We start from the raw sequence: 24,559 nt of genomic DNA, 5'->3' as shown, positions 1-24,559 counted from the left end.
CATGACTCAAGGTACTTTTCATCATCGACGCACACCCTCGGGTTCGAATGCCACCAAAGTGAGAACCTCTCGGCCAGCAACACACCGGAGAGGCACATCCTTGGGGAATCATCATTCCATCTCAAAGCTAGGTTCTGGACAGCCCACCAAGCATTTGCGAGTGGAAGACGACCGGCAACCCGAGATGGCGGCCAGCTTTCTTAATTTCTGGTATGTACCAAAATTGCTTCTTGTTGCCTTGCATGCTTGTTGTCTATTCTCTTATCTAGAGTTCTTTTTAAGCTAATGGACCAACAGTGCCATGTGCGAGAGGCAGATAACAGTGCCCGACAACACTATTCTTTATTGCAGCGAAAGGTATGACGAGATTCTCCTTATCGTGCACATTTCTTGCCACCGAGCACAGTCCCCGTTGTCTCTTAAATCTCACCTCGTTCCCTCTCTGCCTGGCTGTGCAATTCTTTCACATGCTTACATTTGTCTTATCTATAGCTGCCGTCGCAAAGACTCCCACAAACCAATTTCAGCATCCTTCCCATCCACTTCATCCATGTCTTCCTCTTCGACTCCTCCTAGCTCTCCCCCAATGTCGCCTCGCATGATAGTCGCACCCTTCACTCCCACGAGAAGCTCTTCCAGATTGTCCAGCTCTGCCCGGATATCCGGTGAATGGCTTGAGGCCAAGACGGATCAGGATCCCACTGAATGGAAGCCCGTAATACCTACGGGCAATGGTGCTAGTTCGTTGGCAACCTCGGATGCTTGGAAGTACTTGTCCCAGTTCCACAACGATGACCGTGGCGTGCCTCTACGTCGCCCTGGGCTCGGTCATCGCAGCTCTGCCAGCTTGACTACTCTGCTGAGTAGCACGGGACATATGCCCTCGCTGACCCATACACCGTCTACGGTCGCATCCTCGTTCAGTAGCAACGCGTCAGATTACATGGGTCAGATGCACGATCCGGCATATCGTCCTCTGCCGCCGCGACACAACCCGCATTTTTGCAGTTCGAGTGCGACCAAAGGGGTCGAGCTGGTAGTTCCTCATGTCCTTGTTCAAGCTGAGGACGTCTCCCCCGTCGACATGTCCAATGATGGATCCATTTTCCCCGCCAGCAGTGCACTGTGGAATGAAAAGCCTCTCAACAAGACATCCACTTTGACTACGACCTTGGGTGCGGTGAGCTCCAATGTGCCCATGCGCTCTGTCTGAGCCCTAGGCTAGATGTCTGGCGTGCCCGGCAAAGTTGAAGGGTGACGATCCATTGGCTATGGAGGTCTGTGGTCACTGTGGTCATATGCCAATTGCATCATCCGTGTTTTTCTTATAACCTTCTCTTCCTTTTGTTCGTATTTCATTCATGTGCAATCATCGAGCAGGAAACATGATAGAAAGCATGCGAGAGACGAATTGTGCGGCGATTGGCGCGGACTTCACTTACGAATTTCTCTCTTTTTCTCCTTATTTTGAACATGGATTGTCGCGGCGAGATATGGGATAGACACTTTTTTAATAACCAGTCAGGTGTTGGGCTTTGGTGGTAACAGGCGGATAGTTAGCGACGAAGATTTTAGTTAGACCCCTCCACGTGATCACTCAACGACAACTACTTAGTCTTCATCTGATATGAACTTACTATTTCAATCTTCCCGGATAGGCTTAAAACGGTGCCACCGTATGCATTAGCTTGTATCTGGCAGTCAACCTGGGCTGCAATCTGTCAGAACTTACCCCGGATTTCCTTCGATCTGACCCACCACCTTTTTTTACTCAGCCTTACGGTGAAACAAGACGAGCCGAACCGGCATCGGCCAAGACAAAAGGTGATTCGGAGCTAGATCTTGGCTAGATAATCACCCTCAACTGGCCGCTTATCCGGCGCGTAGTATGCAAGAAAAGAACAATCAGCCCTGTGGGATACTCGATTTCATTTGTGCAGTGTAAGGAATTCAATCCTGGATACTTCATTATCCTTGAAGTATTGAAGACGTGCATGCAGTACTACTTATCATGCCGAAAGGAATCAAGTCAATTTCAAGCACAAGCACAATGATGTCAATCTCACTCCCATACAAATGTCTATCGCAGAGCTTCCTGAAAGATCCACTGTCCAAGCATGATGTAAAAGACTGATACTAGTCTGTAGTATTACATCCGTTTCTGTCTTCCTAGTATTAACATTCACACATGATAAACCACCTGATCCCCGAACTGCAACAGTCTCGATCAGTCATGCCCCCTTCCCCTACCCATGACGATATAATCGCACCACAACCCACCCCATCACTGCAACCCCCATGACAAGTCACATCAACCCTAATCAAGAATTCCGTCTAATCGAAATCCTTCACGAAGTCATCGTCAATATGATCCGCGAACGCGTCTGCGTCGTCATCCGCCCAGCAGCATACATAGCAGTTTTGATCGGGTTGGTACTGTTTTTGGTGAGTGGATTAGTCCAGGTGAGTGGCTGGAGTTTAACTCAAGGAGTGAAAACGGAAAGGGGAGGTAGAACCAAGGCAAAGCAAGGCTAGGCAAGGGGATGGCGCCAAAAAGAAAAGGGGTGGAGGGGGGTTTTTCTTACCTTCGTCTTCGGGCATTTCAACAGCTTCGGATCGCGGACGCATTGGCCCACGCAGGCCTCGTTGCCGGTGTCGATGCCATGAGGCTTGGTCTGAGCGGAGACGGTGGAGGCGAGGAGGGTGATGGTTGCGAGGAAGAGGGCGGAGAGTTGCATTCTGAGAGAAATATTGTTTGTTGGGAAAGTTGACGAGTAGATTGAACAAGTGAGTGGTTGGTATTGGCTGTGATGTGTTGTAGGTAGAAAGAAACGACTGGTGATTGATCAAAGGAGTGAACCGTCTGATGCTTGTCAGACTGTAGTGTGTGCTGGGCTGGGCTGCACGCCTGGTCGAGGGCGGGATGTCGAATGGCGGTACGTAGAGCTAAAAAGTCTTACAGTGCTTGGAGTAGGTAAGATGGGCAGAGGTACCTTTAAATCGGCAAGCTCCCTGCGCGCCATCCATACCTACATGATGCGTGGGAGGAATAAGTAAGGGGGTAAAGTTGGGTTGGGTTGAATGCTGGCAGCCGTTCTGAAGTCAGCGCCGTCGCGTGTTGGCTGACTTGCACTAGAGTATACTTCAGAGATGGCTCTGGATCGTCCTTAAAATCAGGTCTTGGGGTATCTAGGTCTGAAAAGAGAGCAGGGGTGGAGGGAGGAATGTCGATTCCAAGGGGCAACGGGCTGGTCGGCCAGTTGGTATTCGATGGGGGTAATTGTGGTATGTGGATCCAAGCTAAAGGTAAACAAGGATAAGAGTATGTTCTGTGAGTGGCATTAGGGTTGTAAATCTCGAGTTAGTCTCGCAGAGTTCCGTTGCTTGTCTTGTCATGTCTATCAGAGGAGCTTTCATATGAAGCACTCATGGGGGTGAGTCACAGAACAATCAGAATGGTTCGTTTATGTAGCTGCATCCCCTTTGTGCTGGAAAGAGGAAAATTGTATAAAGAACAAAAGCCTCACGCTGTGTCAACACGCTGAGAGTTTCCATATACAGCTTCCTCCCGCGCACGGGGAAACTCAGGACGGATGCTGAGGTACCAAGCAGGCCGGGGGAGTGAACAAAGGCTAAGGATTGACCAAGTATTTGAGTATACCTCGATGATACTGGTAAGAATTAAGAACCATGATATGCTCAAGCATCTTGGGGCTTGCTATGTCGACTAAAGCGGACGTGGTGTCCGGAAGACAGCGGGCGACAAGCTGCACTGGTCAATTAGGGGACTCAAATAAGGTATTGTTCAGGACTGCAGATAATTCTGCAAAGTGATATCGATGATGAACTCCCTTGTGCGCCGTGCAACAGCACGGAGCAAGCGTGTAGACTCAAATTGAGACGACGCTTAATCTGATTTGGAATCAAATGCATTCTAGATAGGTTTGCGTGATAACAGCCGCTTGATGCGGGTTGGCATCACCTCGGCAGCACAGATACAAGCGGCATATACCTACCTCTACCGTGAAGTAAAGGGGGTGAGAACTTTGAGTAGAAGCAACAAGTATATGAGTTGACAGACTCAGTGTGCTGGCTCAATACTGTACTGATTGATAAGCATCGAACTGACAAGCGTCCGATGCTTCCGATCGTAGCTCTGACCGTGCTTTGTTCCCGCATACACAGGTCCCTGAAGTACGGATCACAAAAGTGCTTCGGAGGCAGTGTGGATTGCTGCACGATCGTGACCTTAACCAGATCGTGTAGCTTTGCAGGGGTTGATTGTTCCCACCATAGCAGATTCTCAGCAACGGGCCAGTGTTCTCACGTTGACAGCTTCCCAGGCATTGCAATTCGACAAGGAGGTGGTGAATTTCGAGAGGATGCTAAATACCTAGACGGTAGAGGACGCGGTCAATAAGGCGTTTACAAGAGGACGCGGATACTGACGGGGATGGGATAGCACACAGCACCAATTCATAATACTTCTCACCTCGAATAAACATGCCAATGAAATCTCAAATAAGCATGTGTAAAATCGAAATGGGCTCGACTTACTTCGAGGAAGCAATGAAACCACGTAGTCTACCACGAAAACAAAGGTCAAGCAGTTGCGCACCCATGGACCGGAGGAGGAGCCGTCACGACAGGTAGGACTGACTGCCCCTGAGTAAGAAAGTCAAGCACTTCCACAGTTTGAACACACAAAGACTGGTACGCGAAAGGACCAGTCGAATGGAAGTGCTGTGCATGCAAACAACGGAGCCCAATAGGCGTCTCTGGAATCATTATCCCGCGCAACAAGAAGGGGCTGCGGCTCTCCACTGACAGACTCTGCTGCTGCTCGACTTCGAGTCTTCCATCTTTGTTGCTCTCGAGTGCTCATCAGGAAAAGTGGGCGCTTATCATACCTTCCTCCTCAAATCCATTTTCCTATGGGCTTAATAGGCGCTGGGAAGGTGATCTCATATCCCGGAACTATTTTCCGGCCCAACCTTGCGGCAGTATATTGCTGATTCAACCGATTTTCCCTCTCCAACAGTGCGTCCTCAGCGTCCTTGTTGGGAACCCAGACATCCTCTCACTATGGTCTGAGTCTGATACTCCTGCTTCCCTGACAAATCACCAGGAAATCTACGTGTGAGATAATGTGAGATGTCGTCGATGAAGCTGCATAAACCCACCAAAGCGTATCGTGACTTCAAGGCTGGAGAATTTCCCAGGGTCTGACTGTGTTTGATGATGCCGCCATTCGGGAAAAGAGTCCATTGGTACCCGATCTTCCGTGACACGAACAAACCCACCTGAAAGAGAGATTGGCTGAAAGTCCGATCGAGCCAATGGATCCACCGATGGTTATTCAGCGTGGCTCAAAGTCCAAGTGCATGCACCGACCTTGTCGCGCCATGCAGTGAGAAATTCTCTCTAACCTTCCATCATTCGAATGTAATCTCTTCTTCAATTACATTATCGACGACAGCTGTGTCTTGTGAAACCATGGTATTGGGCATGGCGGAGAAGAAGGATAGGTTAGACGCTGACATCTGCTTAAGCCCACCGCGACCCGACTCCGCCTGCTCGACGTGATGCCCACAAGAAACTTCACAATTCATACAAGCGCAGTTAACTATTCTCCTGATCTCATCCTGCCAACAAGGAAAGATGTACCACCCATGTGCTCGAATGGAAAGCCGCTTTGTTGGATAGGACACCTCGCAGCATCGAACGGAGATCTGCGCTAAGGCGGACTAGTACGGGAGTCATTTGCTGCCCCAACGTGCCTGAACGAACCCAGTCACCTCATGAACGACATTATCGGCAGACAGATATCGACCCCAATTCATTTCAGTATCGATATTCTGCCTAGACATGTATCAGTTCTTAAGAACAGTGTGCAGCGTACCCACAACAGTACTGGGGCGTGATATAGCGCTAGGAAGCTCGATAATGTGTGCCTGTTTTGTTGCATTCATGGAGCTCCCAAGGTCTAACATTCATGCCGGTGTGTATTGCATGTCTGCACTGCGTGCTAACAGTGTAACGCATGAACTGGAGATACACATTTGCCAGTCCATGTCCAGTCATTCGAAGCTGAAGATCCTCAAGGCCGGTTGAAGGCAGCTTTGTCCACATAACGCCAGTAACTGACTGGGTCAATCTGCCAATGTCTCACGGGGATTCATTTTAGTGCTGTTCATCGTCGGCCAACAAGGTTCCCCGGTCCTCTTTTCTTTAAAATCAACACACCCTGCTTTCGTCTTGGAGGTGTCGCGCTGCCAAAGTGTACCATGGGCTCCCATGCGCCAGCTTGCTACTGGTTGTGCACATTATGCACACATTCGCGATAACCGAGGTGATGCCCTGGGATATAAAGAGCGCCAGGCGGACACGTGCATGTATGCATCTCGGCTTTGGGTGTTACTTTCATGTGCCAGACCACTTTTGAGCATGTGCAGCACAGTATGTCTCAAAACAATTTCAAGGCTTGACTGCGACCGTTGACTCGAAGATCATGGGACGACCCTTAACACCATCGATTGTTGACACGCGTTGACCGAGTCAACAACACGCGGCGCGCTTATATACCTAACTCGCACACAAAACTTCCTCAGTAACTAGGCATAGACTGAGTTGACCAGGGGCACGGTGGTAGACTTGCATACCTCTGCAATCGCCTTTCTCCTGGGGTATTCGCCCTCCTTCGCACACTTCATCGCCTGTCGATCGAAGCAAAGGTATTTTGGCCGTGTCCATGGCCGATATCTTTGTGACGTAGTCGCAAGAACTCAAAGCAAATTCCTATAAAGGATCAGGACGAGAAGAGATAGCCCCTTATAGGGTCTGTTGAAACGGTGATTCCTGGGTGACCACGGGGCAAGACAAAGTCATCTGAAGGCTCGGCTCGAGATTGAGCGCAGTCGAAGACTGTCATCGACAAATGGTCATCGACGCGAAGCTGTTAAGAAGCATGCATAGGAAGAATCACGCGTGTTGTCCGCTGGGAAACGAGGTCGGAAGAGCTGCAGTGGCAAACAGGGCAGCTGGAACATGTTAATTGCCGGCAGTTGGTGGGATAGAAACCGATTTGTCGACCGATCCTTACTAGGTCGAGCTGAAGAAACTACCCAGCAACAACGTCTTCACTCATGTGGACTGTGCACGGAGCCAGCAACCCTTGCAGCAATGCTCCTCTGATGAGAGGACTTGCGGAGTGGCAAAGACAGGGAGGAGCAGTGCGAAGTGCGGCAGTGCTCCAATGGAGAGGAGGCAAAGGAGCAGTTAACGCGGCAAAATGAGAAGCATCGGCTCAAGATAAAGAAGCATAAATCAAAGCTGAGCAGCGAGAAACCGATTGGACCTATACGATCAAACGGATGATACTTCCAAAGCGTCGCAGATTCGTTCTTGTTCTCTCTTCATTATGGGCGGCGGAGACCGCCAACGGAACCAGGGATTGGCTGGACACTTTTTCCGATCTTGAGATCAGGACGAGCAGTCTTCTCGGGCTTTGACGGGGGCATCCAACGACCCAAAGCCTATCCACCTTCCTCGCCCATGAACTGATAGCTGAATCATGTAGCATTGATCATTACTATTTTATGGTTGTTGCTGTAATGATTTCATGTTATCCTGCCGGGCTTGAATAGTCTGCGGATCGTGCCTTGCAGAACATCCACAATGACGGACTGGACCTTCCCGTGGTGGTTTAAGGTGGCCCCAACCTTCACAGATTCATGGGTGGATCGAGTCATACCCAGTGATATTTGCTATTGAAAGATTTTGTTGTGGTTCTTAATGAACTGTGGCACTTGTTCAATGCGTATGGGCTGGAATTTGGGGCCGAAGTTGACGGCTCGCCCTTTTCTGCAGGTGCCAACGAGCCCATCAATCCACCCTACCGCTCCAGTTACTTTCGCTCAAGAGACCTGGATATCTTTTCCTCCCTCCTCCCTCTCTCTGTCTGGCTCCCTCTCTAGAAGACGACGAGCCTTATCCTCCCACACTGATGGTTGATGAACGGAAGCATCGGCTGATTGTGTGACTCTCTGGACACCGCATTTGCTGCCCAGGGGGTCAGCCTCAGCCGACTACCAGCCTGCCATGCCAGCTTGTCACTCTGATCAGGAGGGACTAGACACCACCACTAACTGCACTATCATTGCATCCAATCGCTGCAGCTCTCCCCTCCCGCCCTCCAGATGTCCTCCAGTGAATAGAGCCTTGTCTCATAGAGATTCGATCAACCTTAAATGCTGTTTCATTCTGAGCAAAGCCTCATCGCCCTTTGATACCCCCCGCTTGATAATCTGACCTGAATCGTCCCAAAAGACCTGTGTCGCTCCCATCTCGTGCGGCGCTCAACACATTTTGCGGGAATTCCGGCCAACCTACACTAGAAATATCTGCCTTGCGATCGTATAGCAGGATGACGTTGGACGAAAGCAGCTCTTCACTGAATGGAGATGGAAGGTAGACTCCTAGCTCTGAAAAACATTGTGCCGGCCTCTCATTCTTTTCTGCCTAACCTTCCGCGATGCCTTATAGTCTCAGCAACGACCATCCCGACAATGCCAGTCAGACCCCTGACTCTGGCTCAACCACCTCGCAAGCCTCCGAAGAACTCACAGCCGAGTTAGACTACTACAGGGGTCTTCTTGAACGGATTATGAGTATTGTCCGCAGCGGAGATCAGGCGCGCGTTGCTCACTTAATTTCTATAATTCGAGATAATCCCTCTGATAGCGACATCTATACTCAACTGGAGATCGAACCTCCTATCAATGACAGTGACGAAGAAGAAGACAAAGAAGAAGACGATGAGGAATCTGAGGAACAGAACAATTAGAGCGCCATCCGAGTTGTGGCTCTTACCGACCTTTACTCGTATTCGGCGGATTTGTGGTACACTCGATGAGAAAGCTTCTGTTCGACTCGTCTTGGTTGAGCTACGACGTTCTAGAGATCAGGCGGCATGATACTAATCAATCGGGATTCTTTGTCACTTAAAAAATGTGGTTTAGTCGACGACTGAGAGGAGAGATATGTCTGCCTGTTGCTCGGAGAATCTTCCAGATGACGTTGTAACTCAGGAAGAAAGCACAATCTCCTCTGCTAAGGGTTTGGCCCAAGGATTCTCTTCATAAGTCCATCGACAACATAAACCTAGTCCCTGGGTCGCTTATAGTGCTAGCTGCATGCACTTTGACCACATTTGCGGAGTCTGTTAGCTAGCCCGTGTGGGGGGTTAAATTCACACTTCAACACAAAGGCAGTGGGCGTATCCCAGTATGACACTATTGCTCTGTTTCCACTGCGATAGAATATGTCATGAGAGTCTTCCAACGAGCTACGTCAAAACGGAACTCTCTTTGTCGCCTTCGAATGAGCCCAATCAGTGCCAACTTCTCGATTCGTCGTCGGAGACGTGCATGCAACTTGTAGCAAGATCTGCGAGACAGCAGACCGTCTTGGACTAACTGAATAGACTCGTTCCCGTCTCTGAGGAAACTCTCTTGCATTGTCAACGGATCTGCGCCAACATCGTGTGTGAAAAGGTAGTCCCCAACATTCAGGAGACTTGCGGCCCCGGCCCGTGATTCAACGCGTCCAGGGGTTGATATTCATCATGTATAACTACCTCGTGTCTGCCCCGGCCAGACCAGTGCTTTCCTCTTCCCAAGCTCGTATATGCTCTGCACTCCAAACCATGGCTCGCAAAAATTCTGGGTTGAGATCGCACGGTCCACGCAACCCATGGGTGGATTGTTTTGCCACGCCAACTTTACTACGACCCTAGCTAGCTATCGTGACTGGTTCTTTTTCCTCTTATATAGTCTTGGGTTCTGCTCGTGCCTTGGGGGTGATTTCCACCTTCGCGTATCATTAGTCGCATGATAGACGATGTAGGTGAACCTGACATCATGGCTGTTGCCTTGTGGTTAGACGGTGGTCACTGTCGCTCGTATATATACTTGGACTGGACTATCTCAGATAGAAAGTAAGGTTCTCGGAGCTGAGGGCCGGGCCAGGACCTTTTAACGGGTCATATCGACCATGGGTAGAAGGGCGGGTGCCTGCTTCAGCCTGAGGCTCTCTTCCCTCTTCCCTTTTCCCAGGGGACTCTCTTGCATATCTACATTCCTCGACGATCGACTCCGCAAAGGCAGTCTCAAAGCACGTACTACAAAGTACTTGTTCGCTACCTCAGAAGACACATGACCAAGAAGGGTACCTACGGTTACTTGGTGCCCAGCTTGAATACACCTACAGGCAACATTTCGTCACGGACAAAGTCGATTAACGGGTAAGATCTATGGGTCTTTTCTGCTCTATCACAACATCTAAGGCGTGCAACGGCCGGTGAAGCGGGGATACAAGGAGCAGTCCCTGACGGTGTAGCGGGCACACAACCAGGCCAAGAAGCGCTCGAGACCGAAACCGTACCCACCGTGGGGAGAGGTTCCGTACCTGATAATTGAGGGAACGCGCAGTTAGCCAGAAACTCCCAATGGGACATAAAGCATAGATAGGGAGGGAAGGCGTCGAAAACATACTTGCGCTGGTCGGTGTACCAGTAGTAAGGAGAGGGATCCATGCCCTCGTGCGCGTAGGCAGCCATGAGCTCGTCATAGTCGTCCATTCTCATACTACCACCGACGATCTCACCGACACCGGGCATCAGCACATCGACACTCTCGGTGACGCGACGGTCCTCCTCGTCCTTCTTCATGTAGAAAGCCTTGATCTCGGCGGGGAAGTGGGTCAGGAAGATGGGCTGGTTGATGATGTCGGTCATCTTGCGCTCAGCAGCCTCGGCAATGTCATCGCCGAACTGGTGGGGCTGGCCCTCCTCGTTGGGGATATCGTGCTCGCGGAGCCATTCAATGGCATCGGAGTAGCGCATGCGCTTGAAGGGACGGCTTGGGGGCTTGAACTCGGGGTTGAGCTTTTCGATAAGGGCCTTGGTGGCGGGTTCGGCCAGCATCAACTCAATGACACGGCAGATCATGTGCTCTAGGTGGTCCAGGAGATCATTGAAGGTGATGAAGTCCAGCTCCGCCTCGATGTGGGTGTACTCGGACAAGTGACGGCGGGTCAGCGACTTTTCAGCGCGGAAAGATGGGCAAACGCAGAAGACATCGCCGAGGGAGGGAAGACAAGTCTCCAGATAGAGTTGGGAAGACTGGGTCAGGTAGGCGTCCTCGCCGTAGTAGTCGAACTTGAAGAGAGTGCTTCCACCCTCCACCTGAGTCTGCACCATGGCAGGGGGAGTAACCTCCAGCATGCGCTTCTCTTCGTAGGTCTGACGGAAAGCCCGTAGGGTTGCAGCGCGAACCTTCATAACCGAGGAAACAGTCTCACCGCGGAGAACCAAGTGACGGTTGTCGTAAAGGGTCTGGGGATCAGCGTCAGGGGCAACACGGGTGGTGATGGCGTCCTTGTCGCCAGCAGCACGGCCGATGACGGTAAAGAAGTCGGCGTGCAACTCGCGGTTGTTGGGGGCGTGCTGCTTGGGCGGCACAGCACGCATCTCACCGTGGATGGCAATGGATGTTTCGAGAGTGAGAGTCATGGCATCGTAGGTCTTGACGAGCTGGCCGGTCAAAACACACTGAAGGTAGCCGTAACCATCGGTGAGGGTGAGGAAGATGACATCCTTCTGAGGGCGCAAGCGGTGGACACGGCCAACAACGCGGACACGGGTACCGGGGGTCTCAGATTCGGGAGATCCCAGCTTGACGACGGCGGGGTCGGTCTCATCAAGACGAATCTTAACGGGCTTGGGAAGAGAGGTATCTTCTTTGATCACGACCTTCTTGGCTTCCTCCAGGACGATCTTGCGCTTCTCCGCCTCTTCCTTCTCGCGGATTGCCAGTTCTTGTTCCTTGGCGGCCTTTCTCTTGCGCTGCTCGTAGAGGTTGGTAGCCTTCTTGATGGCCGACTTGGTGGCGGGCTTCCATTCGAGCTTGTCGGCGCCCTCTTCGGCGGGCTCGGTCTGGGACTTGCGGGTCAGGTATTGATTTCCCTCGGAAGGAGGGTGCTGCGTGAAGGCGTGGAGGAGAGTTTTGTAAGGGGCGGCTTCGGTGCCGGTCGCCGTCGACTCGTCCCGGCCGACATCCTCGTCGATGTAGATGGTGGCCATTATGTTGCTCCCGTTGCGAAAGATTGGGCTGAGGGTATTGGATCTAGATCATTGCCAGAGGGCATTGTGTCAATAGCCAATAAGTATTCATTTAAGGACTTGCATGTGAGTCACCGCCCCTCCCCTCCTCTGTCTTATCAGGAGCAACTGGGGCAGCAGGACAGGGGGTATAACAACATTATAGAACTTACATCTTGACCAATCAGTCAGGCAGAGGAGTGCTACCGCAGCAAATCCCGTGTACAGGTGAGGTGAGGTTGTCCAGATCGCACAGTGCGGAAGACTGTTCACTTTGGCGGAGGGGTAAATTTCTGGATTCCGCCCAAGATCCCCGCGTATGCCTCAGGCAAGAATACCAAGGCCGTCAGGCATCACTGTTACTGATGCGGTCGTTGCATCTGGTCCGTACTGTTTAGCTCTTGCCTAGATTTCTGATTATAGCAAGACGTGGTCCCGCTTTCTAGGTTATCCAGGACAGTTCCTCTTGAAAAGCGTTTTACCCCGCGAGTAATCATGGCAATTAGGAGCGAAACTTGCTCTACACTGCCTGGATGTCATGAACACTGTGCTCATGGATGTATCACAGAACCTTTTTTGGCTCTAGCCTTTGCAACGGTCAACCCTTTATCTCGATATGAGATCAATATGACAGAGCATACACAACAAATTCAAACGTTCAGCTTCCCTGCATACCACAAATATGACTCGTCTCGCGCCCTTTATGCCTGAGGCACATGACTTAAAAGTGGATGCTTCTGCAGCCGGACCGGGTCAAGATGGGTTCCGTGCAATATCCCGAAAATCTTCTCTCCAATCCAGGAACACCCACCGTGAGACGGTCTGTGGCTGGTTGACACGCCCCCCATCGCCCAATATGGATAATGACTGACTCCACCGTAATCGACACCAGTTCTGGATCCAGCATGCGACAAAGCAATGTTCGAAGGCGATGCATCCCCTCCAGATGAACGAAATCAGAGAACACGACGAGTCGAAATTCTGCCATAGTCTACCGTCTACCTAAAAGCTCGTTCCATATGAAGAGAAAAGAACAACAAACTCATTAACTGTGCTGGCCAGAACCCTAACGCGCGAGGCAGGAGGCAGGTTGCCAATACCCGTCTGAGACTCGACTGACACAGACACGAAAGCTCGGTCGAGACTTGAATCAGATAATTCGTCCGAGGAGTGCGCATACACGTTATCATGGCTATGGTATCACGAAGTGTTGAACCTAGGCCCTTGTCCAGGAGCATTGACAGCCAACTAAGGAAGACTGTTTCAGACAAGCTGGCTGACAGACGGTTGGATCAATCGATGGAGTTCTCTTCCCCATCTTTGCTTCAAAACCACGGATCTACTAATCAATTTAGTCTCACACTCCACAAGGGAAAGAAGATTACCTGCCAGTTCTAAAATTATCCACACTCTGAAAACTTATGATGGCTCAATAGACCTTGGTTCTATCTGAAGAATTTCTCTCGCCCCCCTTTTACTTAGGGCCTGTTCGACGAAGACTGATCTAATTTCCCCATATCATCGGTCACATACTTGCTCCCTCTCATTCCTTGCTTACATGATCCTCCTCCCTCTGTGTGGTAACTGTCGTTCTTTCTGGCCTTTCTTAACTTCGTCTTTGTCCCCTTGAATTGTTAGCTGTTGCTAATTTCCTTTGTCCCAACTCAGTTGTTTGTTTAATTCTAGAGAGGGTCATTTTGAGTCATTTTTTTATACTTCTATTCAGACATTCTTCATTGAGCCAGGCGTGTGAGAGAAGCAGGGCTTCAGGGCTGGGGAAATCCCGTCTAACCCCCCCAAATATTATCAGATATTATCTCACTCGACTGTCTAGTTATCGGCGCGCTCTATCTCTCACACGCGCCCCTTTTCCCCCCTTCCTACCAGGGGTCATCTCCTACGTACTCCGTACCTTATTCACTTCTTTATTTTTTTTTATCTTATTGTTTTTATTGCCCTTTTCATACGGAGTAATCCATTGGACATCTTCTCTTTTCTGAATTGGAATTGGCATATCTCTTTCACAGTTTCACTTGCATTGAGCCTTTGCGAGCACACACTCTCCAACTCTCCACAGTTGAATCCCCACTTATCCCTTTTCAGCTTAAGTCGTGGTGCCTTTGGCAGACCTTCTTTGTCACGATTTGAAACTCTACTCCGTAGCAACCTGGCACTTCAAGCAGGGTTCGCTGGGTTAATATTTCCCTTCATTCACTTCTTCTTTGATTTCTCTTTTCCTTGCCTTCTCATTTGACAGATCATAACACTTTTGACTATTGTTCACCTGTTTGATCGCCAACTTTAACATTACAATTTTTGGTTGAACTCCTGTTCGTCCGTCCACTTTTCTTTCTTTCTTTTCCTGGTGCCCCTGTTCCAGTCTTTTGGATCTCGGCCTTCTTTACCCGCAAACTTAAGATTTCCCCCCCCATCTTCCAGTCAACTAAACCATCGCAGGTTTGTTTCCGTTCCACCAGCCCATCCGCTCATTGTCCATGCACATTCCAATTGACCACTGGGATCCCTTCTAGACACGTCTCCGTTGCAAAGAGGACTCCTGCCCCGTGCTGTGTGTCCCTATCCTTATTACTACTTTCATTCCACAATCGTCTTGCCATCATTCTGGCCTCTTTGAGCCTCTCTTCTTGTCTTTATTTCCCCCCTACTCTTTTTGGAGGTGATCTTCAGGCCCGGCTTTTTTCCCTCTCCCCTGGCCATTCGAATCGTGTCAATTGCCTCGTACGTCCTCTCCTCTCCCCTTTGACCCTTCGCTGGGTGACATCAATCATCTCCCCTCTCCGACAACTCACCCCCGTTCTCTCTTCCTCTCTTTAGGGGACTCTCGCGTCCTAGTCGCTCCCTTCTCTCGCCATGCAAACCTCCGATGCAAGCATCCCGAGTCGTTTGATTCCCTCCAAGTTCTCCCACCTCAACGCGGACAACACGGGCTTCTCCCACGGTGCATACAACTCGAACAGTATTCCCTTGCAGGGACTGTCGGACCGAAACGCTCGTCGTGCCAATATTCCTGCCATCAATACCTCGGCTCCGATCTCGGACACAATGGCTTCCTCGGGGGCTGCGTACGACATGAACTTTACCCCCCTCTTACCGTCCCAGCTACTGCTTGGTAGTCCTTTCCAACCAGGCACTCCCTCCGCGTTTGCTTCACCCCAGTTCGCCAACTTCGGTGGATTTCCCCAGGCCAATGCTCCTACACATGCACAGAATCAGAGCCATTCCCTTGCGAGTCCGACTCAGCCTTCACAGAACCATGGTCTCTACTCCGGAATGTTGTCGCCAGACGGCATGGGCAATCCACAGATGCTGGGAGCTCCGCAATCCCCCGTCGGAGGCTTGAATGGCTTGGGCAACGCCGCGTTCGGAGCTCATGCGGCCCCGGTAACTCCTGGTTTGCTCTCAGGAACGAGCCGGACTGTTTACTTGGGTAACATCCCCGCTGAAACTCCTGCCGAAGAGATCTTGAATCATGTTCGGAGCGGTCAAATCGAATCCGTTCGCTTGCTTCCGGACAAGAACTGCGCATTCATCTCTTTCTTGGACAGTAACTCCGCTACGCATTTCCATTCGGATGCTATCCTCAAGAAGCTCGCCATTAAGGGCAACGATATCAAGGTTGGGTGGGGTAAACCATCACAAGTGCCTACATCAGTGGCGCTTGCAGTGCAACAGTCGGGCGCGTCCCGGAATGTCTATTTGGGTAATCTTCCTGAGGAGATGGCAGAGGAGGAGCTTCGTGAAGAACTTGGCAAGTTCGGTCCCATCGACACTGTCAAGATCGTGAAAGAGAAGGCGATTGGTTTTGTCCACTTTCTCTCAATCAGTAACGCCATGAAGGCTGTATCCCAACTGCCCCAAGAGACCAAGTGGCAGGCTCCTCGGCGCGTCTTCTACGGTAAAGATCGTTGCGCATACGTGTCGAAGACACAGCAGCAGAACGCTGCCCAGTTCTTGGGTATTGCTCCGGGGTACGCCCACATTCTTAATTCAGCAGACCGTGACCTGATCACCAATGCGCTTGCTCAACAGTCCGTTGCTGCCGCAGCTGTGGCCACCACAGCTGGTGGCGTCAATAACCTGGGTAATCGCACGATTTATCTGGGTAACATCCACCCTGAAACCACGATCGAAGAGATCTGCAATGTCGTACGTGGCGGGCTGCTTCACCACATTCGCTACATTCCGGACAAGCACATCTGCTTTGTCACTTTTATTGATCCGACGTCGGCGGCTTCGTTCTATGCCTTGAGTAATCTTCAAGGTCTTATGATTCACAACCGTCGGCTGAAGATTGGATGGGGTAAACACTCAGGGCCACTTCCCCCGGCCATTGCCCTAGCTGTGAGCGGAGGCGCTTCTCGAAATGTGTATGTGGGGAATCTTGACGAGACTTGGTCGGAAGAACGTTTACGCCAGGACTTCTCTGAATACGGAGAGATTGAACTTGTTAACACTTTGCGCGAGAAGAGCTGCGCCTTTGTCAACTTCACTAACATTGCCAACGCTATCAAGGCAATCGAGGGAATGCGAAACAGGGACGAGTACAAGCGATTCAAGATCAACTTTGGCAAGGACCGATGTGGGAACCCTCCGCGCCAAGCAGGTAATGGACAGCAAGGTCGTAACGGATCTGGAATGGAAGGCACACAATCACCCTCTCCAGCTCTGAATGGCTACCAGCAGAACCTGAGTCAGTCCGGCTCTGGGTCCAGCCCGACCCATCCTGCTCTGTCACCTGCTCCTGGCTCCACTGGCTCACAGAATGGTCACCCGGGTAGACATCCTCTGCAGCAAGTGTCCTCGCCTTCGGGAATTCTCAATGTCGGAGCCAACAACCCACTGACGATGTATCTCAATCAAATGTCGGCACAGCAATCCCAAGAGCAGGAGAACCGTCTGAATGATCCAATGGCCCTTGCTGCGCTCCAGTCTCAATCGCAAGCTTCTCAGCAGCAGAGTCTTTTCAGCAATGGCGAGCTCACCAACGGGAGTATTGAAGCCCCGTTACATCAGCATAAACCTTCCATTAATGGATTCCTGAATGTGGGCAATGGCACATCAGGGCCTGGCCACCATTCAACAGCCAGTACTGGTGGCTTGAGTGTACCTCGCGCACAACATTCCCGGGCTGTCAGTCTGCCTTCGTTTTCTCAGGAACCTTTCGGACATATCTCGAGCCATGCGGGACCATCTCGCTCTGGGATTGCCCACCAGCCTCAGAGCAGCTTTTCTAGCTTCACCTCCGCCCTTGGTGGTCTAAAACATGCAGGTTTTGGATTGGCTATCCAGAACGAAAGCTCGCTGCCTGGTTGGGCCGAAGAGGAAATCGGAGCGAAATGATCGCCGCGAGAACTCTTCTTTTTCAATTCACAGGGTTGATTCCAATCTTTTTTATTCCGATGATGGCATCTCACCATTAACTTCAGTGTCACAATTTTGACCCCTTTCTCTGTATTGGCTTCGCCCTTTGTGGTTTCTCACCTTCTCTAATTGTCTAAATGTTTCGTTTCTTGATCTCACCACTTTACACTGTTTAATTCTCTCTTCTCCTCATATACCATCACTTGTATTGCTAGCTGGGTATGATGTTTCCTTCTTTTCATTTTCAATTGCCCCTTCTTCCCTTCTCATTCTCTTCTCTGCTTCTCTTCTTTTGGCTATTTACAATATTTTAGTTGAACTGCATTTGGCTACGAAAGCGGGCGGGATCTCGGCCACACCGCAGATCGGTTGGCTTCGGTCTGTTCTTTATGTTTCAAGCTGCCCATTTGCATATGTGATGCCATTTGACGGAATTTAATCCCAGAGCACAACTCCCCTGTTGCTTTTTGTGATAGCGACAAGGGTTATATAGCAGGCGGAGGTAATTGATACCTAATGATGATTAGTGCGACCGCCACCAAAGGAACATAGGAGAGAGACGAAGAGGGCTATCCTCAAGAGCCAAGAAAATGACAATGCCTGGTTATAATGTGCAAGGTCGCAAGTAATAATAACTGGATAGAAGTCAGTTACATACGTATGCCCATGAGGTTTGTTGATCTTGTAGCCCGATACAGCAGCTTTCAGTGGGTAGATCACGTGGTGATAAGTATACAACTCGATAGCGCTAACCTCAACAGGAATATCACGAGCATCATAGGTTTGTTTGACTTCGCCGTCACTTGCAGCCGTCAACCCTCCGCTCCACATACCTTGCTATTATCTCAAGATGTCTCTGCCCCCAGAGCAAATTAACATCAAGCGTCGTCGCGAGGAAGAACCCGTGGACACATTATGTAAGAAGCTCGCTTGAGTCATCCCAGAAGGAGCACCGGCCCCAGATTTTCGATCTGGCGGCGATGGGCTCTTCTTACTTGGCTCCCGACACCGCACTTTTGACGATCAAGTCGAGCATGCTAACTTGTTCTGCTAGATATTCAATCAGAACTGCATCAGACCAAACGAAGATTCACAGACTTTGTTTTCCAACGAGTCCAGGTCAGCGGTCCCAGAAGCACGACCAGTGGCACAGCTAGTCCATCACTCTTAGCATCCGGCCAACAGAGGGTCATCCGCACTCCCCGGTCCGTAAGCAGCGGTGTCTCCTCTTCGACCGTCGCTGCAGGTGGTGGCATTCCCTTGGTGAGAGCTACGTCCCCCGGGGCCGAGTTTCGCGAGGAACGCCGCCTCGCAGCCGCGCGAAGGGAGCAAGATGAGCGGCTGAAGCGAGCGTTGCATTCTTTCCCGGCACCGTCGGCGACCTTGTCACCGGCGGCAGATGGTCGCTCATCACTCCCCAGCCATGCCGCTGGGCCCACTGGCCTCGCCAGCAATGTTGCTGCCACCGCCTCTGGTGAGCACGAGAGTCCCGCTACTCCTGCTTCCAGTACCTCTCAGTCGCTGCGGCGGTTTCAGATCTCACGATCCAGCACCCCGGTCAACAGTACCCTTCGGAGTACGGGCGCGGGGGTGCAGAAGCGCAAGGGGGACGGTCCAGTGGCTGTACTCGTGGAGAAGCTGAGGCGCAAGCCCCATTCGAGACAGGCGTCTTTGGTTGCAGATGCGGTATCTGGGGCTGAGGGGTTGGAGGTTGTCTCGAGTGGCCTTGGTGCTGCGGCGCAGGAGGAACCTGCTCGACCTCGCAAGCGACCGGTGGTTAACCAGGCGGAAAGGAAATGGAGGGAAGAGCGGAAGAACGCGATCTCGGCCGCCAAACAGCATATTTCTCAGGTCCTGGATAGGGAAACCCAGGCTTCGCGCCAGACGACGTGGGAGGATGAGTCGGAGCGACTCGCAAAGGAGCTGGAACAGGTCGCTCTGGAGTTGGATGCGGAAATGGAAGTCGATATGTCGTATACACAATCGCAGAGCAACCGGGAGACCATGGGGCTGTTGGGGTCCTTGACTGGGCAGTCTTCGCAGTCTCGTTCCACTGGGATGCCTAAACCGCCCCTAAAATACCAACCACGAACGCCCAATCAACATCGACCTACACAAAAGATTACAGACGGCGACTCTGTGCAAGATGCTAATTTAGCCACTGCTGTGGCCGAGCCCTTACTTGCAGAACAGGATGACGACGAGGAAAGTGATGGAGAGTATGTCTACGATACATACATCCGAAAGCCGCTTCCAGTCAGCGGGTTGCTTACAGACCCGCTAGCCAACGTAGAATTAGACCATCAAGCCTGGTTCAAGCAGCACGGAATTGATATGACCCGTCAGGATATTGGTCTCATTGTCATTACAGAAGAGGATGAGGAGTACTGGGAGAATTTCGCCGAGGACGAGGAGGATGATGAGCGGTGGGACAGCGAAGATGCGGATTCGAACGGTAAGTCCAAGCGCAACAATTGTCAGAATGCGAAGACAAGAAGATACGAAGGATTAAGGAGGAGAGCTAATTGGCATGACGGGACAGCTGAGAACAATCCTGCAAATGATTATCCGGATGAAGAATTGTCGTGGGACGACGAGGACGAGGACCCGACAGCTATCTACAGTAAATATCGGGTCCACGCGCGGTCTGATGACGAGGAATTTGACTTTGACGACTCCGGCAGCGAGGGGCGCCGTCGATATGACTATAGCTTCCGGTCACACGTGGAGTCGGATGAGGAAAGTTGGTGAAGAAGGATTCGAATAAGGTCTGTGGGACTGAGCTCAGAAGACGGGAAGGAATCATTCACAGGTGGAGGAAGAAGGCAGCCAAGGCTTGCTGGTGGTGGGGTGGTGGTGTTCTGACTGCGTCTGCAAAATCGAAGTCTACCTGATTGTGGCAGGGAATGCGAGATGTCACGGTACGTTGGGGGCGGGGGGGGGAAGGAAGGATTGCGGTGCTGCGGGTTGCAGGAGAAACCAATGGTGAACTGGTTAGGAGGGAGTAAAAAAATGATAGAGCATACGAGGCATCAAATTAAAGCATTCAAAGAAAGACATGTTTCTTAGGTAGTGCCCGGAAAGAGATTCGGTCTACAAGCCAACACATCCATGCATCATCATTGTAAGGATTGCTAGGCCAGCAGCAGCTTTCTGCATGTTATGAAGCATCAGCATCAGCAGCACAGCATAGAGACAGTAGAGTGGAAAAAGAAACGAAAAGAAGGCGGATCATGATAGTAGCAAGCAATAATCAGCAGGACTTTATTCGTTCACTTGCAAATCAGCCAGCCAGTCCATCCGCCAGAGAGTCAATCTCACCAGTCAGCGCTGCGATTCCGCCCCGAAGAGGCAACAATTTCAATGTTGCAGATTGTGCAGCAGAAGTTGTTCTCCCTCCTATGAACAACAGCCAGCTATCAGTTACCCGAAGTAGATTAGAGATCGTATCGGATTTGAGCAGGAGGAAGAGAAACGACAGAGAAGAGAAAAGGATGACGAGATTGACGGACTACTCCCAGTGATGAAGAATGATGATGCGGGGTAAAACTTTTAGTTTGTTAGTAGTACTTCCCTATCTAATTCTATCCAATCTCTATCTTGCCAATTCTCCAACAACACCTTGACCGAAACAATGACCACCAGTGGAGGAGCCAAGCGAAGGACATCATCTTGCATTGAATCCCATGATTCTTGCACATGCACAATCTCATCATCGACTGAGGATCCATGCGCTTTCCGATTACCTTATGGTCGGCACAAGGTTTTGTGTTTTTTTGTCGTTTTTTTTGGTATTGTTTTTTTTTTTCTCTTTGTTTTCATGCAACGATACGTTTTCTCTTTCCCTCATTTCACAATGAGATTTTCCCTCCTGGAATTGGGATCGTCGTCAGTTGTGAGTTATTTTAGAAGCAAGATATAACCCGGCTAGACGTACATTCGCTTACATCCTGACGACGCTGTCTATCACCTCACCCCATCGTCTAGACATAAGTATTATGTAAAAAAGTCCAATGCTATCAAGCCAGTGTGATCGTCATCGTCATCATGTCTTTCATCATCGAGGAACTTTTCGTCCAATCTCCCTCTCAAACCCAAAGAGAAATCTCATATAGTATAGAAATCACAGACCCAACAACTAAACAAACATCACCGAACACCACCGCGGAGAATATATGAGGCTAATGAAGGGGCTGCATCAGCATAAACGATATACCGTCCGCCCTCCTCGACGAGAAACAGATCTCTGGCCTCGAGACAAAACAACGGGAAAAGGAAGAATCCTCCTATTCCTTCCGTCCTGTTCTCCTCCTATTATCGCGTAGAGGATGCAGAGTAGATCCGATATCATTCGGAAACCTTGAATGCGCTATTGGATCGATCGTCTAGCAGTTGCAAATCTGCGCTGCACTGTACTGAACCAAGGTCAAGTAGTTCTACACTACTTCTTGTGGCTTGGAGGGAAGGGGGCTGGTTCTTGAATATAGGGAGGATATAACTGTTGCCATCCAAGAAGAACCCAAGGGCTCCTATCCTGGCGCATATCAAGAAGTTTTGTTTGATGATGTATGCTCTGCGACACCGAGGAATCAACCTCAGCTTACAGCCATAGAATGGCTATCAAAGCGCGATCTAGCTGGCTGGTAAGCAAAGCTATTGTAGCCAAGTCAGTTTCTAGAGTAACCTCCACACTCCCCCCGCCCTCCGCCTTTCCCTTCCCGATCTTACCTGCTATGCGTGCAGCACAGGATCCAAGTGAGAGAATGCCCTGGGGTCGAATTGTCAGGTAGATAGGTAGATATGTTTATAGGACGGTGGTAGAATCAGTTTGAAGTAAATGGAGGCGGCATAGAATGATCGAGTATTACTCCGTAAGGGACGTAGATAGTATAGTTAGCAGTAGTCAAAACATTTTATTCGATTCAACCACCCATGCTCAATTGCGGTGGTCTGCCGGCTGCATCTCAAGACATGATATCATATCATAGCCAGCCAGCCTCAAGCTAGTTATCGAAAGCCATTCAAGCATATATCAATTTGGCGGCTGGATCTCCTCCCATCATCACTGTAAAAGTACAACTTAGAGTAACTTCCACTTCTTTTTGTCTCTTTCTGTCGGGTTGAGAATGAAGCGAGATGGAACTATTTGTCATACTTCAGCCAAGTAACTAAGCAACGTATCATTGTTATACATCATATCAGATCATCCTCCCCCCTCTCCCCCCTTCCCGCCTTATATAATTATGCATAACTAACCTCTGAAAAACGAACTTACCCGTCTTTGTATCGATTTACCTACCGTTACCGTTCTGAGACATACCTGTACTGTATTGCCTTAACGTCCCTATCAATGGACGAACTCGGACTTAGGTGGTAGTAAGAGCGATGGAGCCCCGACAGAGACATGAATATATACGCCAATCTGGCTATGTAAAAGCTTTGCAAGTGTGTGGCAAGTCCATCCAAATAAAAAATAGTATTCCAGAGATCCGTTCAGACAAAGAGGTACATGGGTTACTAGTATGTCTCAGGATATCAGACGATGGCAACTAACAAGATCAAATTGACAAATTCCTCCCTCAACCCAGTGCGTTTTATGCATGCTCGTAACGACGGAAAAAAAAAAAAGGCAGAGATCCTCCCAGATAACGTTCAAGACATGCTAAAAGTGATTTCCGGTAGCAAATAACGAGTGTAAAGACGAACAAAGGACGGAGATCAAGGATGATTAAAAATAGAGGTATCTTCGGAGTCGGCCGTGAAAAATAGATGAGTGTGCGAGGTAATGGTGGCGTCGATGACGAAAAGAAGAGAGATAGAGGAGAGAACAGCGAGCGCGGGGGAATGCACCAGGTCTGCCGGATAGAAGAGCTAATCGAAAACAGAACCATTTACCTCGACGCCATCAGCGCACGTCGCCTGCGCACTTCTTCTTTGTCCTCACGCATCCATGGATACCAGATTCCCACCCAATCTATCACTCCAAACTTCGGAGCCCCCGAGTCGGCAACTCCCGCCCCCTCCCGAAGAAAGTCGCCGTCACGCATGCGGCGCTGCTCCCGCAACGTGGGGCACTTCTTTTCTTTGATGAAGCGGTAGAACTTGCACTGAATACCCTGGAACCCGCGTCGCTGCCGGTCGGGGAACTGTCGATTGAAGCTTTCACGGACCTCCTTCCACTCCTGGCAGAGGTCCACACGGTGGTACCAAATAAAGTACATCTCCTCTTCTTCGTATTTGGGTCGGGGAGGCCGGCGGCGCTCTGCAGCATTGCTAGAGCTGCTGGATACCGAGTCGTATCGATCACGAGAGTAAGGGTCCGGGGAGGATTCCACCGATCGTGTTTGATATGACATATATCCTTGATCCTGCGAATCCTCCCGGTAAGAATGGTGGCTCTCCGTGTAGGGAGCGTAGAAGTATTGATTTGGACTGGGGGGGTATAACGGTGAACCCTGTTGGCTATATTGGGACCGAGTACTGGCGGTTTCATTTTCCGCAGAGGGGTTTAAGAGAGCATCAATAGCCATGCGGCTCTGACGAGACGAGGCAGGCATATAGCTCGCTCGGTGTTGCTCGTGAACGGCTTGCATTGTCACAGTGTGGAGGGGTCTGTGTCGGATCTCTCAAAAAGCGTATGTAGAGTAGAAGCATGCGCAGCTTCAGCGTGGATAATTGTGATGAAGTGATTGCCAACAGTGAAGAGACTGAGGTATTCGAGGAAAAAAATGCGGTCCGAGGACGAAGTCGCACGCCTCGATGTCTGAGGCAGGAGTAGGAAAGTATATCGGGAACGAGCCCTCAGCAAGTTGACCTGGGTACCTGCAGGCAATGTATCTCAAATCAAAGACAAGTCAAGGTCTTCAAGAGGATTCAAGAAAGAGGGGTTTAGAAGAAAGGGTGAGATAAAAGAAGAAAACTGAAAGTGAAATTGGAGCACAGAAGACCGAAGCCGCCCAAATGTGATAGATGGTAGGAAGATTGGATTTAGTAACAAAGACCGGAAGTAGGCTTTTT

General features: G+C 50.4%; 7 protein-coding genes across 7 annotated transcripts; 4 read left to right on the top strand and 3 right to left on the bottom strand.

The window, feature by feature from the left end:
* Position 1: 1 nt before the first annotated feature.
* BP01DRAFT_290598 (uncharacterized protein) lies at positions 2-1,213 on the top strand (the record flags this gene model as incomplete). The annotated part of the gene is made up of 3 exons (XM_025571616.1): positions 2-210; positions 298-357; positions 493-1,213. The coding sequence occupies 3 exons, from the start codon at positions 2-4 to the stop codon at positions 1,211-1,213; spliced, it is 990 nt and encodes a 329-aa protein (XP_025433759.1).
* A 906-nt stretch (positions 1,214-2,119) lies between these two features.
* BP01DRAFT_354309 (uncharacterized protein) lies at positions 2,120-2,975 on the bottom strand. The gene is made up of 2 exons (XM_025574395.1): positions 2,586-2,975; positions 2,120-2,436 (listed from the first exon to the last, which is right to left on the bottom strand). The coding sequence occupies exons 1-2, from the start codon at positions 2,736-2,738 to the stop codon at positions 2,335-2,337; spliced, it is 255 nt and encodes an 84-aa protein (XP_025433758.1). The 5' UTR covers positions 2,739-2,975; the 3' UTR covers positions 2,120-2,334.
* A 5,298-nt stretch (positions 2,976-8,273) lies between these two features.
* Positions 8,274-9,069, top strand: BP01DRAFT_197300 (uncharacterized protein). The gene has a single exon (XM_025570995.1). It carries the CDS (start codon positions 8,534-8,536, stop codon positions 8,843-8,845), a length of 312 nt encoding a protein of 103 aa, XP_025433757.1. The 5' UTR covers positions 8,274-8,533; the 3' UTR covers positions 8,846-9,069.
* Positions 9,070-10,279: 1,210 nt separating this feature from the next.
* Positions 10,280-12,415, bottom strand: BP01DRAFT_313887 (asparagine--tRNA ligase DED81). Its single transcript, XM_025572520.1, has 3 exons — positions 12,334-12,415; positions 10,554-12,185; positions 10,280-10,467 (listed from the first exon to the last, which is right to left on the bottom strand). The coding sequence occupies exons 2-3, from the start codon at positions 12,140-12,142 to the stop codon at positions 10,341-10,343; spliced, it is 1,716 nt and encodes a 571-aa protein (XP_025433756.1). The 5' UTR covers positions 12,143-12,185; positions 12,334-12,415; the 3' UTR covers positions 10,280-10,340.
* Positions 12,416-14,617: 2,202 nt separating this feature from the next.
* On the top strand, positions 14,618-17,788 carry BP01DRAFT_197237 (putative differentiation regulator (Nrd1)). Its single transcript, XM_025570994.1, has one exon. It carries the CDS (start codon positions 15,032-15,034, stop codon positions 17,519-17,521), a length of 2,490 nt encoding a protein of 829 aa, XP_025433755.1. The 5' UTR covers positions 14,618-15,031; the 3' UTR covers positions 17,522-17,788.
* Positions 17,789-18,353: 565 nt separating this feature from the next.
* On the top strand, positions 18,354-20,561 carry BP01DRAFT_354303 (Iwr1 domain-containing protein). Its single transcript, XM_025574394.1, has 3 exons — positions 18,354-18,459; positions 18,597-19,997; positions 20,085-20,561. The coding sequence occupies exons 1-3, from the start codon at positions 18,393-18,395 to the stop codon at positions 20,291-20,293; spliced, it is 1,677 nt and encodes a 558-aa protein (XP_025433754.1). The 5' UTR covers positions 18,354-18,392; the 3' UTR covers positions 20,294-20,561.
* Positions 20,562-23,264: 2,703 nt separating this feature from the next.
* BP01DRAFT_197193 (uncharacterized protein) lies at positions 23,265-24,257 on the bottom strand. Its single transcript, XM_025570993.1, has one exon. It carries the CDS (start codon positions 24,133-24,135, stop codon positions 23,434-23,436), a length of 702 nt encoding a protein of 233 aa, XP_025433753.1. The 5' UTR covers positions 24,136-24,257; the 3' UTR covers positions 23,265-23,433.
* Between the last annotated feature and the right edge of the window lie 302 nt (positions 24,258-24,559).

This window comes from Aspergillus saccharolyticus, assembly GCF_003184585.1.
Source record: "Aspergillus saccharolyticus JOP 1030-1 unplaced genomic scaffold BP01scaffold_6, whole genome shotgun sequence".
In the NCBI taxonomy this organism is placed as follows: Eukaryota; Fungi; Ascomycota; class Eurotiomycetes; order Eurotiales; family Aspergillaceae; genus Aspergillus; species Aspergillus saccharolyticus.
Note: the sequence above shows the minus strand (reverse complement) of the source record. Positions and strands in the feature narration are given on the sequence as shown.

Coding starts and splice junctions, on each gene's coding strand:
- BP01DRAFT_354309 (XM_025574395.1), bottom strand. CDS start 2,738: ATGCAACTCTCCGCCCTCTTCCTCGCAACCATCACCCTCCTCGCCTCC. Junction 2,437..2,585: donor TGAAATGCCCGAAGACGAAG/GTAAGAAAAACC, acceptor CACCAAAAACAG/TACCAACCCGATCAAAACTG.
- BP01DRAFT_197300 (XM_025570995.1), top strand. CDS start 8,534: ATGCCTTATAGTCTCAGCAACGACCATCCCGACAATGCCAGTCAGACC.
- BP01DRAFT_313887 (XM_025572520.1), bottom strand. CDS start 12,142: ATGGCCACCATCTACATCGACGAGGATGTCGGCCGGGACGAGTCGACG. Junction 10,468..10,553: donor TGGTACACCGACCAGCGCAA/GTATGTTTTCGA, acceptor CTCAATTATCAG/GTACGGAACCTCTCCCCACG.
- BP01DRAFT_197237 (XM_025570994.1), top strand. CDS start 15,032: ATGCAAACCTCCGATGCAAGCATCCCGAGTCGTTTGATTCCCTCCAAG.
- BP01DRAFT_354303 (XM_025574394.1), top strand. CDS start 18,393: ATGTCTCTGCCCCCAGAGCAAATTAACATCAAGCGTCGTCGCGAGGAA. Junction 18,460..18,596: donor AGAACCCGTGGACACATTAT/GTAAGAAGCTCG, acceptor TTGTTCTGCTAG/ATATTCAATCAGAACTGCAT. Junction 19,998..20,084: donor CGAAGATGCGGATTCGAACG/GTAAGTCCAAGC, acceptor ATGACGGGACAG/CTGAGAACAATCCTGCAAAT.
- BP01DRAFT_197193 (XM_025570993.1), bottom strand. CDS start 24,135: ATGCAAGCCGTTCACGAGCAACACCGAGCGAGCTATATGCCTGCCTCG.